We start from the raw sequence: 15,083 nt of genomic DNA on the forward strand, positions 1-15,083 counted from the left end.
TTGCAACCCCACGGACCACAGCACACCAGGCCTCCCTGTCCATCACCCACTCCTGGAGTCTACTCAAACTCATGTCCATTGAGTCGGGGATGCCACCCAGCCATCTCATCCTCTGTTGTCCGCTTCTCCTCCTGCTAGCTAAGCCTTTCTTCACCAGGCCTGCAGTGCTTGATGGTGTGGTCTCATCTCCCCTGGTCCACGTCCTCTCCCCCTTCCCAGCTGTGCACAGGTACACCTTCTCAGGGCCAAGGCTCCGGGCTGTGCCCTGCGCCAGCCTGTCTGGTTCCCTCCCTTCCCCAAAGTCTGTGTGCTTGGCCACCTGGCTAGCTCGATGCGTTCCTAAAGGGGACACCAGGGCTGTTTTTCCCCCCTCCCCACCCCGGGGGCTGCCAGGGCTCCTTGGCACACCTGCACACACCTCTGCTAAGATGCGTGTCCACTCTGGGCCACCTTCCCCATCTTTGTCTACAAGAGGCGGGCAGCTTCAGACCTGCAAATGCTCTGCAGAAAAGATATGAGAGAGGGGATGGGCTGAGAACGGGCAGGGTTGGTTCTGTGGGAAGGAGCACTGTTTATGTGTTTGGGGCTCCAGGGGGATACAGTGCTGTCTTCTCTCCTGATCCTCACACAGATAAACAAGCAGATCATCCGTGGAGGGTGCTGGGCAGCGTACCTTCTCTTCCACGTTCTCTTTGCCCACCCCTCAGTCTCAGCTTCATGTTGTGTAACTATGTATCCCTGTTTATGTGGATCTAAGAAGGAATTGCATATGCCATGATTGCAGAAGGCAATTTTGGTGTGAATTATTTCATAAAAAGATTTTGCCCTTCACAAATGGAGTCCTAGTAGCATGTATGAAAATCTCCAATCTCTCAGGTGCATTTAAAATGATTTCCTTTTCCCTAAAATTTCAAGGACGCATTTATTACACATCTAAACAACGGTCTTTCCTTGTGGCTCAGTTGGTAGAGAATCTGCCTGCAATGCAAGAGACCAGGCTTTGATCCCTGGGTCGGGAAGATCCCCTGGAGAAGGAAATGGCAACCTATTCCAGTGTTCTTGCCTAGAGAATCCCATGGACAGAGGAGCCTGACGAGCTACAGTCCATGGGGTCGCAAGAGTCGGACATGACTAAGCAACTAAACCACCAAACAGTGGCAGTACTTTTAACAATTATTTTATACAAATAACTTGTGTACTTTTGCTTTGTCTTTCAAACCTTTCCTTTCAATGTAATCATATCCTTTCTTCAACATTCTAGCTTGCTTATCCTATTCTTCAAAGTCAGGGAAACAACATTGCAAGTAGGAGGGGATATTGAGATGACAGCCAGTCCTTTATAGATCTTCAGACCCTTCTATACTGCATCCGTTAATGAGAGAAGGTGGTTTACCTTCAGGCAGTTTGGTTTTGGGAGGAGGTGTGTTCCTTGTGCTTAACCAAGCCAGGCGAGTGGACACTCAGGTGCTTCGTACGTCCTTGCCGCTGCCCCAGGCCACCCGCTGTGGTAACCCATGGGCAGCAGGACTCTGTGCCTATCCAAAGCACGAGAAGAGAGCCTGTCTTTCAAAGTCCATAAATATCTGTACTTCTGGAGCTGTGGCTACTTCCTGAGAGATTTTCCTGGAAATCACCACTGGCTGATGATACTGGAGATACAGGAAGTCTTGAGTTCCTGGGCTCCATTCTCGCTGGCTGCCCACAGTGTTCCCTGGTGATAAAATGTCCTTCTCTTGTAGGGTCCTGGAGCACGAGTTGGGTCCTCTCCTGCTTTTGATGCCCCTTAGCATGCCCTGTTGTTCAGCAGGAGAATGTGGGCATGTAAACCAATGTTCTGGGTCATTCTCTGTTGGTTATAAAGTCAGAGCCAGATGTGCCTCTGTTGCAAAGCCTTCCAAGGATCGATTTTTTTTTTTTTTAGGCATATCTCTGGATCAGGCTTTGGGAATCTGTCCTCTTTTGACCCTAAGCCTAGTGGATTTTTTTTGTAGCTAAGTTTTTGTAACCAGTTATGTTTTTAGTATCTTTATGGAGACTCTGTGAGCTGCACAGTGGTGATCATTCTTATTTTTGTCCACTAAGGAAGATGCCTCATCCTCTTGTGTACAGAATTAGGTTTTGAATACAGGGACACTGTCCTTGCATGCAACACTGTTACAGAGGCAATACACTATTTGAGAATATAGATTCCTTCTGGGAGCACACAAGTTGCCTTGCAGATTCATTGTAACTAACCCTTAAAATCTGAGATTGTTCTTTGTTATGATTATCTGTTATGATTATACAGATAACTCTTGCCATCTTTAACTTTTGCATCTCGTCCTGGTCCTCCTTGTTGTGCAGAAATGTCTTAAAAATTACAAAAAGTTGCAAGATATATTGAGCTATATTGTTGAGATATATTGTAGAACAGATGGGAAAGAAGTTTGCAGTTGTATAGCTCCCCTGCGCAGTATACTGTGTTCATTTGTCTGATAAAATGTACTATTTAGTGTTGCATTGGAAACCCCAAGCATTGACGGGCCTATCGTGTCTGGGAGATGCCGAGGTGAATGTAGTCTCTGCCTTAGTCTAAGCTCATAACTAAACTTTGCTGCCTTCATGTCATGGAGAATTGTGGGGTTTGTGTCGGGGGGTAGGGGAAAGCCGTTTTTAGGGTTTCTTTTCAGAACACTGGGGGCCCATGCTATAGGCTGGTTCCAAGTGCTGCAAGTTGCCTCCGGGGGTCAGGACCAGGAGGCTGGGCCTGAGAGATGGGCAGCTGTACCTTGGACATAACCCTGCCCACCGGCCACTGTCGCTGGTCAGTGTTCTCGCTCCCAGGACTTGGTACCGTCTCCCTTTTCACATCCCACCGTCAAGGTGGTCCCTCACCTACACCCACATTTCCTCACTCCTCTGAAATACCCTAGCAGGGTCTGGAACCCTGGTTGCTGTTGTTGAAAGGTAGCTGCTTTTTAATACCCAAAAGCTTGCTAGGGTAGTTGAGCATCAGAATCACCAGTTCTTAGTTAAGTTGATTTTTCAGGGTTCTGTCTCATCTTTAAGACTCATAAAAGCATGTCTTGGATAATCCTTGTCCTCCCTGAATTTCTTTACTGTAGAGACAATATTAAAAGAAGAGTTTCTAGAAGAACAGACACCAGCTACAGTTGTTCCAGGTGGTGGTATTCCTGTTGGCCCTTTTCTGCTTCCTGCATAGCTCTGGTTTGTACTGGATTTTAAGGTCTTAGGCCCAGAAACTTTCACCTTCGTTTCATATAGTTTTCAGCAGACTGCCTGGGGGTGATTATATTTGGGCAAAGGAAGCAGAAGAAAAGGGGGCGACATTCTTAGCTCCATAATGTACCCTTAATGTGAATGATCATTTTGTGGGATGAAAACAGGCCTACCTGGCTTATTCTTTAGGCCATACTTGAACAAGATCTGCCTTCATTTTGTCCGTACAGATTGCATGTACTCTGGGTAGGTAGGCCTCTGTCTTCTCTCTGTTCCCTGGAAGGAAGAAATACATAAGGTGGTCAGTGAAAACTGTCTAAAAATGTATAAAATTTGTCTCTGTATACCTTGTCAGTTTTACATTTGAATCTCTGCATGTGCCAGTGTCTCCGTCCCAGACGTGGTTTGGAAGAGTGAAAAGGACCTTCCGAATCCCCCCTGTGTAAGTGACAGTAACCCAGCGCCTGCCTGAGCCAGCCAGAATTCCCTCCGAGTGCTCTGGGCCTTTGCTACTTTAAAACAAACCTCCCGTCCTCCATAGTTTGAACCAGAGGCGCCCAGCCAAGTCTGATACACAGCTGAGCGTTAGAACTTGTTTTTCTGTCACATTTCCAAATGTCTCTCTCTGCCCTGTTAAATTTTCTTTGAGTCAACATTTTGAGAGGAAGGGGCAAGCAGGAAACATTGGATGGTTGGTATTTTTTTTTTTTTTTGGTTGTTGGCTTCAATTAATGCTAACCAAACAGTTTCTGCCCCTGCGGAATGTGGCATGTAAAAAGAGTCATACCTACAGTGTCGAACAATGAAGCTGCTACCTTACCCGTTTCGTCTTTATTTGTTTTGACTGCAAGTAGAACTTGCTCTTCGACTGGTTTGGATTTTGTGTTCTCCTGGGTGGGGTAACTTCAGGACTTCTTAAGCTGCTCAGCTTGTCCTAAGTATAACAAGAATAGCCAGCCGCACACATCTAAGATGCAGAATTTAACGGGGGAGCCTTGCAGTGAAAACCCATTGCTGTTGGGTCTAGAAAGAACTTCAGATGAAATTGGGTCTCTGCAGAGGGGAGCTCAGTATGTCCAAGTGAGCTGGTTCTTTTAGGAGTCGGAGCCCAGAGAACCTTAGCTCCTGCTGGTGGGGTTGTCTCAGTGCTGGAGCTGACTGTGTACACTGGATAGGCTTAATGTGACAGCATTTAAAGACCAACTTCTCATCTGCTCTGCATGTGCCCCTGAAAAGGGTGTCAGTGTTTGCTCTTTCCTTTTTAAAGGTGTGAGTACACACACAAGCACACGTGTGTGTTTATGTGGGGTCCATGCCTTCCCCGCTCCCTGCCTCAGGAAAATGAAGACAGAAGGATATTGTTTTGGAACTTTCCAGTTAACTGGCTTCTTGGAATATATGGTCACCACCTCTAACCACCTTGTTCCTGACTGGGCTTTGCTTTTTTTGTTGTTGTTGTTAATAGCCCTGGGAACCTGAAACTGACCCTAGAAGTGACAGAATGTGAGTGCATTGAGACCTTTAAGCCCTTTTGCTTTTTAAATTACCTCCCCCAACTGAAAACCGATCAAAGGGGCTGTGATTTCCTGATAATCCCCGTCGGTTTGGGAAACAGCTGTGCTGAACCTCAGCCCAGAGTGTTCACCCGGGGTGCTGCGAGAGCCTGGGGATCTGTGTGCCTCCTCCCACCTCCACCCCATTAGGAGGGAGATCCCAGAAAGCCAGACCTGCCAGGACAGATTCCTACCCCTGAGTGACTGCAGTAATTTTAGCCTCTGGTCCAAAGCGCAGCAGCTTCCCTGGTGGCTCAGAGGGTAAAGCGTCTGCCTGCGATGTGGGAGACCTGGGTTCGATCCCTGGGTCAGGAATATCCCCTAAAGAAGGAAATGTCAACCCACTCCGGTATTCTTGCCTGGAAAATTCCATGGACAGAGGAGCCTGGTAGACTCCAGTCCATGGGGTCACAAAGAGTCGGACATGACTGAGCAACTTCACTTTCACTTTTCCAAAGCGTAGCGGCAGCCTCGGCCTGAAATACTGTCCCCACGCGCCTGACTTCCCATCTAGAAGTCTAGCGAGGGCCTCCTCACAGTGCAGAGAGCAGGCACAACAAGCAAGAAGGTCCCCCTGGAGTTCTCCGGGTGCCGGGAAGGCCAAGGCACCCCAGGCCTCCCCTCCTCCCTGTAAACTCTGCACCTTGTGCCTCTGGCCTGTACAAGGAAGCTGGCCCATTTCCCTCTGAGCCTATTTATGCTTCCAGCCTTCCTTATTTTAAATGTACAAAAATCGCTCTTTGGATGTCAACTTTTTTTTTTTTTTTCTGTCGCTTTTATGTATCATCCTGGGCCTGCTTCTCTCTCTCTCTCCCCCCTTCTCCCTCTCTCTCTGTTTCTCTCTCTCTTGCATGCTGTTTCCAGCCACGGAGCTTAATGCTCCCCCCTGGACCACCCTAGCAGCCTCAACTGTGGGTGTCCTTCTCCTCTGGTTTGGTTTCTTCTTTCTCCAGCTGCTGCCAAGATCCCCTCCAGCAGCCAAGGCAGCCCTTGTTCCTGCATGTATTACCTAGGGCAACCCTAAGAATAAATAAGTCTGATCCATTCTGTGTCTCTGGAATCCTGTGAGTGCTGCTACCGCAGAGCTCGGTGGAAAGAAACTCGAGAGGACAGAGAAACCTATTTGGGTATCTTTAGGAGGCTGTAGATTTTTGTAGTCTCATTCAAGCCTGAAAAGCAATCTAGAGGGAAATTTCTTCTGCCACCCTCCTCTGAAACTCATGTACCACTTTCTTCCTGTTAGCTATCTTGTCCTGGCCCAGTGAAGTGACTTAAACTGTGCTTTTGTAGATGTTGAATTCAGACTTCCTGTAGGTAGATAGCTGATGCTAGGCTGAGTTACAATGGTAAAGTTACACTTGTTTCATTGAGTTCATGCCTTCCTGGCAGATTTTTTTTGTTTGTTTTTTTTTAGTTTTTCAGGAAAATGATCAACGACATCAATTACTGACCTCCTTAAGTATGGTCCATGTACTCTCCAGAAAGTTATTCTAGACGGATATGCTTTTATTTCCTACCTCATAAAAAGGAGCGAAAGCCAGAGTTCTCCGCAGCCTAACCGAGATCCTTCCTTAGTGCTTCGGAGCTTCCTAGTCTCGGACTTCTCAACATTGAGAAACATTGGCCCACTCGAGTTAAGATGATGTGTTTTAGAGCTGGCGATAGAGCATGTGCGTTTATTTCTTTGAAACACACGCGCTCGTAGGAATGATCTTTGTGTTCAGCTCTGAGGACTAAGCAGAGGCTGTATGCCGCTGACCTGGTGAGAGCAAAGGCCATGGGCACAGCGTTCTCTGATTTCTCCCACAGTCATCTGTTTTTTCAACCTATAATTGCACCCAGAGGATCTGAGGAAGTAGACACATCACCTAATTACATGAAATAAAATTAATCTTAGCTTTCTTAACGCAAGCAGAATTTTAACTGGATACCTGTCAACATTGGGTTTCCCTGTGTTCCAGGCTGATTTCCTGTGATTTTCAGTTTGATTTGCTGGCCCATCTTAACCCGAGAGCTGGAGCCCCTTGTCTATAAAAGTCCCAGTTCTGGTATTAAGAGAATTCCAGTAAGGTCCCACACATGCAGTGCCAAATGGTCTGATTTAAACCCCGATAAACATTTCTTCCAAAGAATGATAAGCACAAATAGCTCAGGGCACAGCCTGTGGGGAATTCTGCTGTTTGAAAACCTCCTCACAGCACTGTGCAAGGCTGTTGAGCTTGGAGAAGCTCTGTGCATTGGCAAGGCAGTGCCTGGTTCTGTGGGTGACCTTTCTTTCATTTAGTTCATTTTTATTTTTATTTTTTTTCCTGATGGAAAGGAGAGGCAGGTGCCTCTCAGTGTTGGCATTTCACAGCAAACCCTAAATCCTTTTTGCCTTTCTCATGTGGAAAGGTTGATTTGTAGCTGCTGTCTTGCTTCTCCTAAGAGACCCTGTAGGTGGTAAAGATCTCAGGGAGTGAAACATTAAAAATGAATGAGGAGACTGGAGTAGTGTTGTCTGAGGTGGGGGTTGGGAGGAGCTGGGCGGGGAAGGTTTAACAAAAGGCATTGATGTTTTAAATGCACAGAAATGCCATCCATCAATAATAAATGGTGTGGCATAGAACAGATGTGCCAAATTGAGTTATTACAGCATATGGATCAGTTCGTAGAGGGGGGAAAAGTAAAGAGCATAGCTGTTTTTAAATTATCTGTTTAAAAGCTTTAGAATACAATTTTGAATGTCCTATTGTGACCCTCTGATAGCTGCTAGCTGGGAATAGAAAACGTGTGGAATTTCCAAACATTTCCATTAACATTTGAGTTTTTTAAGGGAAGAATTACTGAGAGTGAATAAATTTTATTTAATTTTTCTGAAAAGGAGGATATAATTGGAAAATGAATTTCTGGCCCTTTCTGGTTAAGTGCTTGCTTTTTAAGACCTCAGGTTGCAATTGTATAAGGGATGAAAATACCTTATACAACTTGTCAGGGACTGTTTCCTAGTGTTTTCTACATTTCCATTGCTTATTATCTCTAGGTACCTCTTCAATATCTACTTAAACTACAGAGGACCACTCAGGAAACCTCTCATTCATTACCCTCAACATCTTGATTCAAGGGCTGATTCTATACATAGACTCTGAGAGCAAATTATCTCACCTAAAAGAGAAACAACTAGAGAAACATCAACTTCCTTGTCTTGTAGAGAAAGTCACTCCTAGGAAATTTGACAGATAGACAAAAATGCATTAGGTAAACTGGAATATTTTGTGAGTGTAGACAGTAACACAGAGGTTAAGCTTTAAGTTTCACCTATCTTCCAGAGGTGTGGGAGTTACCTGTTGGTGTCACAGGTAGAGCAGCGGACAGTAAGGTGAGAGGCATTTGAAATGACTCCTGAGTTGGAATTGGTGTTTTTAATGAAAACAGCGGAGACTTGGTGAGACAGGGAACTATTCCATTCATGTTAATATTGACCCTTGCTTGCCTTTGTTGGAAACTTGTTTGGAATTGGATCTCTCTGCTGTGTTGTCCCAACAAAACTAATTCCTCTGTGTTTTTCCTAAGGCGAACTGAAAAGTCCTAAATTGTTACAAATAAGGCCAAGTTGGTTTAAATTTGAGGTTTGTTAGGTTGGAAGGACAAATGGCTTAGCTGTTGTAGAAGAATTCAGTTACTCTGAGCGTGGATGCTCTGGTTGAAAATGAGGACAGCGGCTGTATGCGAAGTCTGTTACTCTTACTGTAGCCATCTGTATTAACTTGCAGTCCAGTCAGGTGCAGAATTTACTTGAATTAATCTTTTCACCTCCAAGAGATCCCAGCTTGCCTCTAAAAAGCACTTGTCAAACTGTCTTTAGAGTCACCAAATAAATCTATTTTATAGTCCCATTAGATATCTAGCTCGAAAAATCCCACTCGCTCTGGAAGGTCGTATGGTTGGATGCACAGCAAATTTCCTGAAATCATCTCTGGTACACCTCCTTCAGGTTGTTAGGAAGGTGTTGAAACGTGAGAAGGCTGGTCATGAAATTAAATTGTGGCTCAGAGTAATTAGGCAGGGAGAACACCAGGCATTCTCACAGTGCATTGTCTGGCTTTTGGTTGCAGCTGCAAACAACGGATATGAATTTAACCAGTTGCTGCAGCCACAGCTGGTTCGGATCTGGCTTTACAACTGGCTGAAGTGAAATGAAATGGCTGGAAAATTCCAGTCAAGTAACACCAGTGGGAACATGTGGAATTAAATAGCATGAGCAAATGCTGGCTGAGCCAGGGGGAAAGCCTTCAGACATAAACCTGAGGGTGGCTGGGAGGGCTTGTAGGGAGAAGGGTGGGGAGGGAGGCCCTCGTGGCCTTTTTAACAAGGGTCTATTGTTTTGATTAGTCCCCTTGCAGGAGGTGGCCGTTTGCCTCCATCCAGAGTAATTTGTAGAGTGTTTGGCCTGTCTCCCTTCCTCCTTGACTGAAGTCACCTGATACTTTTTTCTTTTTTTCAAGAAGAAAGCATAATAAGCCATTACCTCACTTACAGACAATAACTCAAATCTCAAAATGTTGTCGTTCCCTGCCCCCCCACCCCCCAACCCCCCCAACCCCGCCCCACCGCTTGGGGACCATTTTCCCACCTTGTGTGATCCAGAAGCCCGTATCTGTCTTAGCATCTTTCTATCCCCTGTAGCAGAGATGTCGAGGATGTTAGAGGTGAAGGTGCTCAGAGTGGTTTTTTTTTTTTTTTCTAAGTACTGTTCTAATTAAGGAAAGAAAGTAAGTTCACCAAAGGGAAGTTTTTATATTATCAGATTTTTTTTTTTCCTCCATGAATTTTCTGCTTAATTTGGAGAGTTGAGAGTTGACTGGGGAACAGATTTCTGAGAAGCTGAAGGGCCAGGATGCTCTTTGGGGAAAACATTTGCTGTAACTAGGTTTAGGGTATTTATTCCCTGCCAGTGCTTGGGAGCGCACTTGCCAAGTGCTTTCGTGGTCCCAAAGATTAGCCGGTCATGTGAAACGTTTGATTAAGAGACTTAGAGAATCTTTCCTGAGGCACGTGGTTGATCGCTGTTGCTGGGCTGGCCCCCTCTTCAGCTTTCTGTCTCTTCCCTGAGTGTGTGTGTATAGCTCAGTTGGTAGTGATGAGTCATAGGATATTGATTTAGAGTCCAAGGGAGAAACTTTTTAGAAATCACAGTTCTGGTAGGTTTATTATTAATGAAGCCACTTAGAGCGTCTGCATAACTCAGAAAGGAATCTTCTTTCTTTTTTTCTCAGAGCTATCTACCACAACTCATCTGTCTTTGGAAGGAGACAGGATACACATGATCAATAAAACTTGCCTATATCCCAACAACAACATTTTTCTGTCTTAGGAAAATGAAATTCTTTTGCTGATACACACTCCCTGGATCTGTGTCAGTTTTTCATTCTAAATACGTAGGTCTTTGGGACTCCCCTGGCTGTCTAGTGGTTAAGACTTCTTCACCTTCCCGTGTAGAGGAGTGCAGGTTTGATCCCTGGTGAGAGGGCTAAGATCCCACCTGCCTCATGGCCAAAAAAAAAAACAAAAACAAAAACACAAGACTGAAACAATATCATAACAAATTCAATAAAGACTTTTAAAAAATGGTCCACATCAGAATGAATACACGTATATGTATGGTTGAGTCTTGCTGTCCACCAGAAACTATTGCAACATTATTAATCAGCTGCTCTCTAATATAAAATAAAAAGTTAAAAAAAAAGTCCACATCAAGAAAAAATACATCAGTTCAATTCAGTGGCTCAGTCCTGTCTGACTCTTGCGACCCCATGGACTGCAGCACGCCAGGCCTCCCTGTCCATCACCAACTCCCAGGGTTTACTCAAACTCAGGTCCATTGAGTTGGTGATGCCATCCAACCATCTCATCCCCTGTCGTCCCCTTCTCCTCCTGCCCTCAATCTTTCCCAGCATCAGGGTCTTTTCCAATGAGTCAGCTCTTCTCATCAGATGGCCAAAGTATTAGAGTTTCAGCTTCAGCATCCATCCTTCCAGTAAATGAATGCACAGGGTCTTCAAAATTGTCCCTAACAGTGACACCATTCACATGCAAGGCAGAAGCAGATACAGTCTGAGTTGGGAGATTCTGTCTTTAGCTGGTTCAGCCTCCAGAACTGGAGGGCAGCTCTCATGGCCCAAGGATGCTGTCGCCCATATCTCTCCCATCTGTGTTAAAACTTTGTCCACCTTCCTTCCCCCACAGATCACCATCATCTTCAAAGCGCACCGGGAGTGTACAGATCAGAAAGTGTACCAAGCCGTGACTGATGACCTGCCGGCCGCCTTCGTGGACGGCAGCACCAGCGGCGGGGACGGCGACCCCAAGAGCTTGCGGATCGTGGAGCGAGAGAGCGGCCGCTCAGTGGAGATGCACGCACGCTACATGGGGACCACGGTGTTCGTGCGGCAGCTGGGCCGCTACCTGACGCTGGCCATCCGCATGCCCGAGGCGCTGGCCATGGCCTACGAGGAGAGCCAGGACCTGCAGCTGTGCGTGACCGGCTGCCCCCTGGGCGAGCGCATCGACGACGGGCAGGGCCAGGTGTCCGCCATCCTGGGGCCCGGCCTGCCCCGCAGCCCCGCGGCCGCGGCCTGGCCCGGCTACACGCTGGAGACGGCCAGCGCACGGTGCCACGAGCAGATGCCGGTGAAGGACATCTACTTCCAGTCCTGCGTCTTTGACCTGCTCACCACCGGCGACGCCAACTTCACGGCCGCCGCGCACAGCGCCCTGGAGGACGTGGAGGCGCTGCACCCCAGGAAGGAACGCTGGCATATTTTCCCGAGCAGTGCCCGCGGGGCTCCCCGTGGACGCCCCCTGTCGTCTGTCAGTCTGGGACTCACATGCTTGATCCTAGTTGTGTTTTTGTAGGGGATTATCTTTTTTTTTTTTTTTTTTTTTTCTTCTGTTCCGTTTCTCCTGTCTATAACAAAATTTTTAAAAAATATATATTGTCATAATATATTGAGTAAAAAGAGTATATATGTATATACCATGTATATGACAGGATGCGTGTGTCCCGGGATGCCCACCTGATTTGTACATATCGCGTTTGGCTATGTTCCACATAATGTTGGATGTAGTGTTCTTGGACCGTTACCTTTTTTTTTTTTTTTTTTTGCAGTTTTGTGAAATGTTTTATAACGTCCCTGCCCGGGGACCTGTTAGAAAGCACTTTATTTTTTATATATTAAATATTTATGTGTGTACCTGGTCAGTACGTATATAGTACACGCGCACAGACACCGTATGCGGCGCGCCCTTGGAAGAGGACCGGTGACCTTGTTTGCAGCTCTTGCTGGCGGTGCCCTCACGGCCTACAGCCTTGGCCATCGCTGCGTGCCCAGCTTTCAACTGCTGCCCTCCTGGTGCCACTGCCTCGTTCCTTGGAACTAGGTCCTTGCCCGCTTCTCCTGCCCTCACTCCACGTGGAAGGATTGTTAACCGCCCCACCCCACCCCACGACAGGTGTTTTTGGCTGTTAAACACTGATTCTGGGAAGCCCTCTCCCTCTTGGACAGCTGCCAATTGTTTTCAGAGGGTGGGGAGAATGTTAGCACAGTTCTTATTAACTAGGATTGATACATCTGAGCGCTTAGAGCGAGGTAGGTTAAACGTATGAAACTGCTGTTTTTCTAGGTCAGGAGGGGCTCCAGATGGCAATGGGTAAGGAGATACCAGGCATCTTGCAAGAGCCCTCTCAGACTTTTGTCATCCCTCATTCCCTGTTCAAACTGTCACTTTTCCCTCTTTTAACTCCATTCTACATTGAACAAAGAAAGTGCAAACCTGTAAGTGCAGCGATCGTGCCTTGCTCTTCCCTCTGTGATTTGTACAAGCCCGCGTTCTCAGCCGCCTCCTCTCTGGCTGTCTGGACTTGTACTCACCATGTCCACACCCAGTAAGCCCTCCCCAGGCTCAGTGTTGGAGCCCGGGAGCCCAGGCTCTGGGGTGTATTAGATTGTTTCATGTGAAGACCCAGACCCCATCACAAAGATTTCCTCTTCCTTGTCTCCCACACCGTGGTCTTCCCCAGTCTCCCACTTTGCGTCTGTGTGTGTGATGGGATGGACTGGGGTCCTGACAACAGACGTTTTTCCTTGGCCTGACCCTGTATGCAGCTTGACTGGGTGCTGGTTGGTCATTCCCATTGGCCAGGCTCCCCACGTGGCCTCTCCATGTAGTCACTTTCCCTCTTAATATGCGTAGGTTGACTATTAGTTGTTCGTGTAACTTGATAGTGATTTCACTGAGCTACACGAGCAACTCCTTCCTTCTTCCATTCCATCGTTGTTGGCACCTCTTGAAAAAAGGAAACCACCACCATCCAAAGGCAAGAGCAGTAGCTGAGAACATGAACTCCAGGATAGGTAGGTTTCTATTGTTATACCTAAAATGTAAATATCTGGTTCTAAGAATTAGTGGTAGAGTTTGTACTTGAGTCATTTACGTAAATGCAAACAGACGGTGAACTTGAAAGGCCACAGAGATTTGGGTCAAGGTTGTGCGTAGTTTTAGTTGGCTGGGTTAATTTCTTCCTTTTGATGAGTGGCACTACCAGACTGGTAGCAAAGAGGATGTCGCTTCGTGAAAGTTCTGTTTCTTTGTGAACTGATCTGTTGGTCACAGCATGGAGCTGTCGACTCACCAGAGGTGGCAAAGCTTCTCTCTAGCCCATCTTCCAATGTACGAGAGAATGATATTGGCCAGTCTGGGAAAATCCCAGAGGCATCCTGCCTCTTACTGGGCAAAGATGCAGCGCCAGAGAGCTGAACCCAAACCTGTTATCCTTGTATCAAAGCCGAATGGGGCCTGCCTGCCATCAGCTCTGAACGGTGACTGCTCTTGTTCCCTTATGGAATCACGTGCCCAGGTCAGAAGCTGTAGTTAACTAGTACTTCTGTTATGTAACCGAGTAGAATGCAGGAGGAAAAATATTTAGGGTACCTCTAACCACTATTTTTGTGCAAATAGTCTAAAAGTGGAAAGCGGTAGAGGTTTTCTACGATGTCTGGGTTTAGTGTGTACATGATGTAACATACCTGTGTCCTTTTCAGCAAAAGCAAAACAACTGCCTCTCCAAATACCTGGGAAGAGGAAACTGGGTTTTTTTTGCTGCATCATTTACCTGGAAAGGTTGCATCACGTCTCTTAGTACCAGTGGATTTGGCTGTTTTCCCTTTGCAGTCAGTGTCTCTCTATGACTCTGAAGTCTTCCCCATGGATAACTGTTTCAGAAATACAGGTATTTCTCTAGAGAAGGGCCTGGTTTATTTTCTTCTGTTTCTTTGATAGAATGTCTGGGGAGGAAAAAGAAAAATGTTCCTTGCACATGTTGGTTTTTGAAATCCCCCCCTTAACCAGAAGCGTTTTGGGTCATACTCACACGTTAGGTAGGACGTCTTCTGGGGGAGCTTAATCTTGTGGGAACACACTGGTTTTCACAGATGCACCACATGGCTGTCTGAAGACTCAAAACTTTTTTTGTCCTTCCCTTCTCTTTGTTACGCTCGGAAACCCCCACAGTGTGTCGAGTCTTTACAAAGAAACCTTTAGATGTGGTTCATAGGTATATGAATAAGTATCTGTGTAAAACAGTGAGTGTGCAGTGTGTAAATACTTTAAATTATTATGGTAGAAAAATAAAGTTACATACCCTGCTGTGGAATGTTTGTTCTGTGACTGTAGTGCCACCTGCTGGAAGAGTGGAGAAATAGCAGGAGAAAGGGAGTGAGGGGGTACGTGTACAAAATCCTACATGGTTACTGACAGTGAGTCGTTCAACCTGTCCACAAACTCACTTATTTTCGGAACTATATCACTACTATAGTTTTTCCTTTTTTAATTTCTAGGCAATTGGAAATAAGTCAGAATCTGTGAGATTAGTCCACTGGTATCATCCCAAAGGTCTTTTTTTAGTGTTGGTTTTTGTCCCCTGCAAGCATGGAACCTGCATTTGGTTCTTTGAAGGCAGCTTGGATGGTAGCAACTTCGTTAGTCCTGGTGGGGAGGATATTGGGGCAGGATTTTCTGGATTGGTAAACTTTTTTAAATTCTCACTTCTTGGGTGTTCTAGAAAGAGACATCACAAGATCACAATTTGGTCTTTGTTCAAGAAACATGCCAAAGGGTAGAAAAGCTTGAGAGAATTAAACCCAAACTGAAGACACAGAAACGCACTGTTCACACCACTGGGTAGAATACTAAATGGAGCGAATTCTGATTGGGGAGACATACATAGTCATTTCTTAAAAGAGAAAGTTAACCCTTACATGCGGTGTTTATGTG

The 15,083-nt window shown here is 46.1% G+C and overlaps 1 protein-coding gene across 1 annotated transcript in view; it reads left to right on the top strand.

Annotated features, from left to right (window-relative positions):
- Positions 1–14,458, top strand: part of RGMB (repulsive guidance molecule BMP co-receptor b) — a 28,606-nt gene extending 14,148 nt beyond the window's left edge. The window contains exon 5 of the mRNA XM_070373175.1: positions 10,998–14,458. Coding sequence (XP_070229276.1) covers positions 10,998–11,666 — 669 coding nt within the window. The 3' untranslated portion in view covers positions 11,667–14,458. The remainder of the gene's footprint in view (positions 1–10,997) is intronic.
- Positions 14,459–15,083: the final 625 nt, after the last annotated feature.

Source organism: Bos mutus, chromosome 7, assembly GCF_027580195.1.
Source record: "Bos mutus isolate GX-2022 chromosome 7, NWIPB_WYAK_1.1, whole genome shotgun sequence".
NCBI lineage: Eukaryota > Metazoa > Chordata > Mammalia > Artiodactyla > Bovidae > Bos > Bos mutus.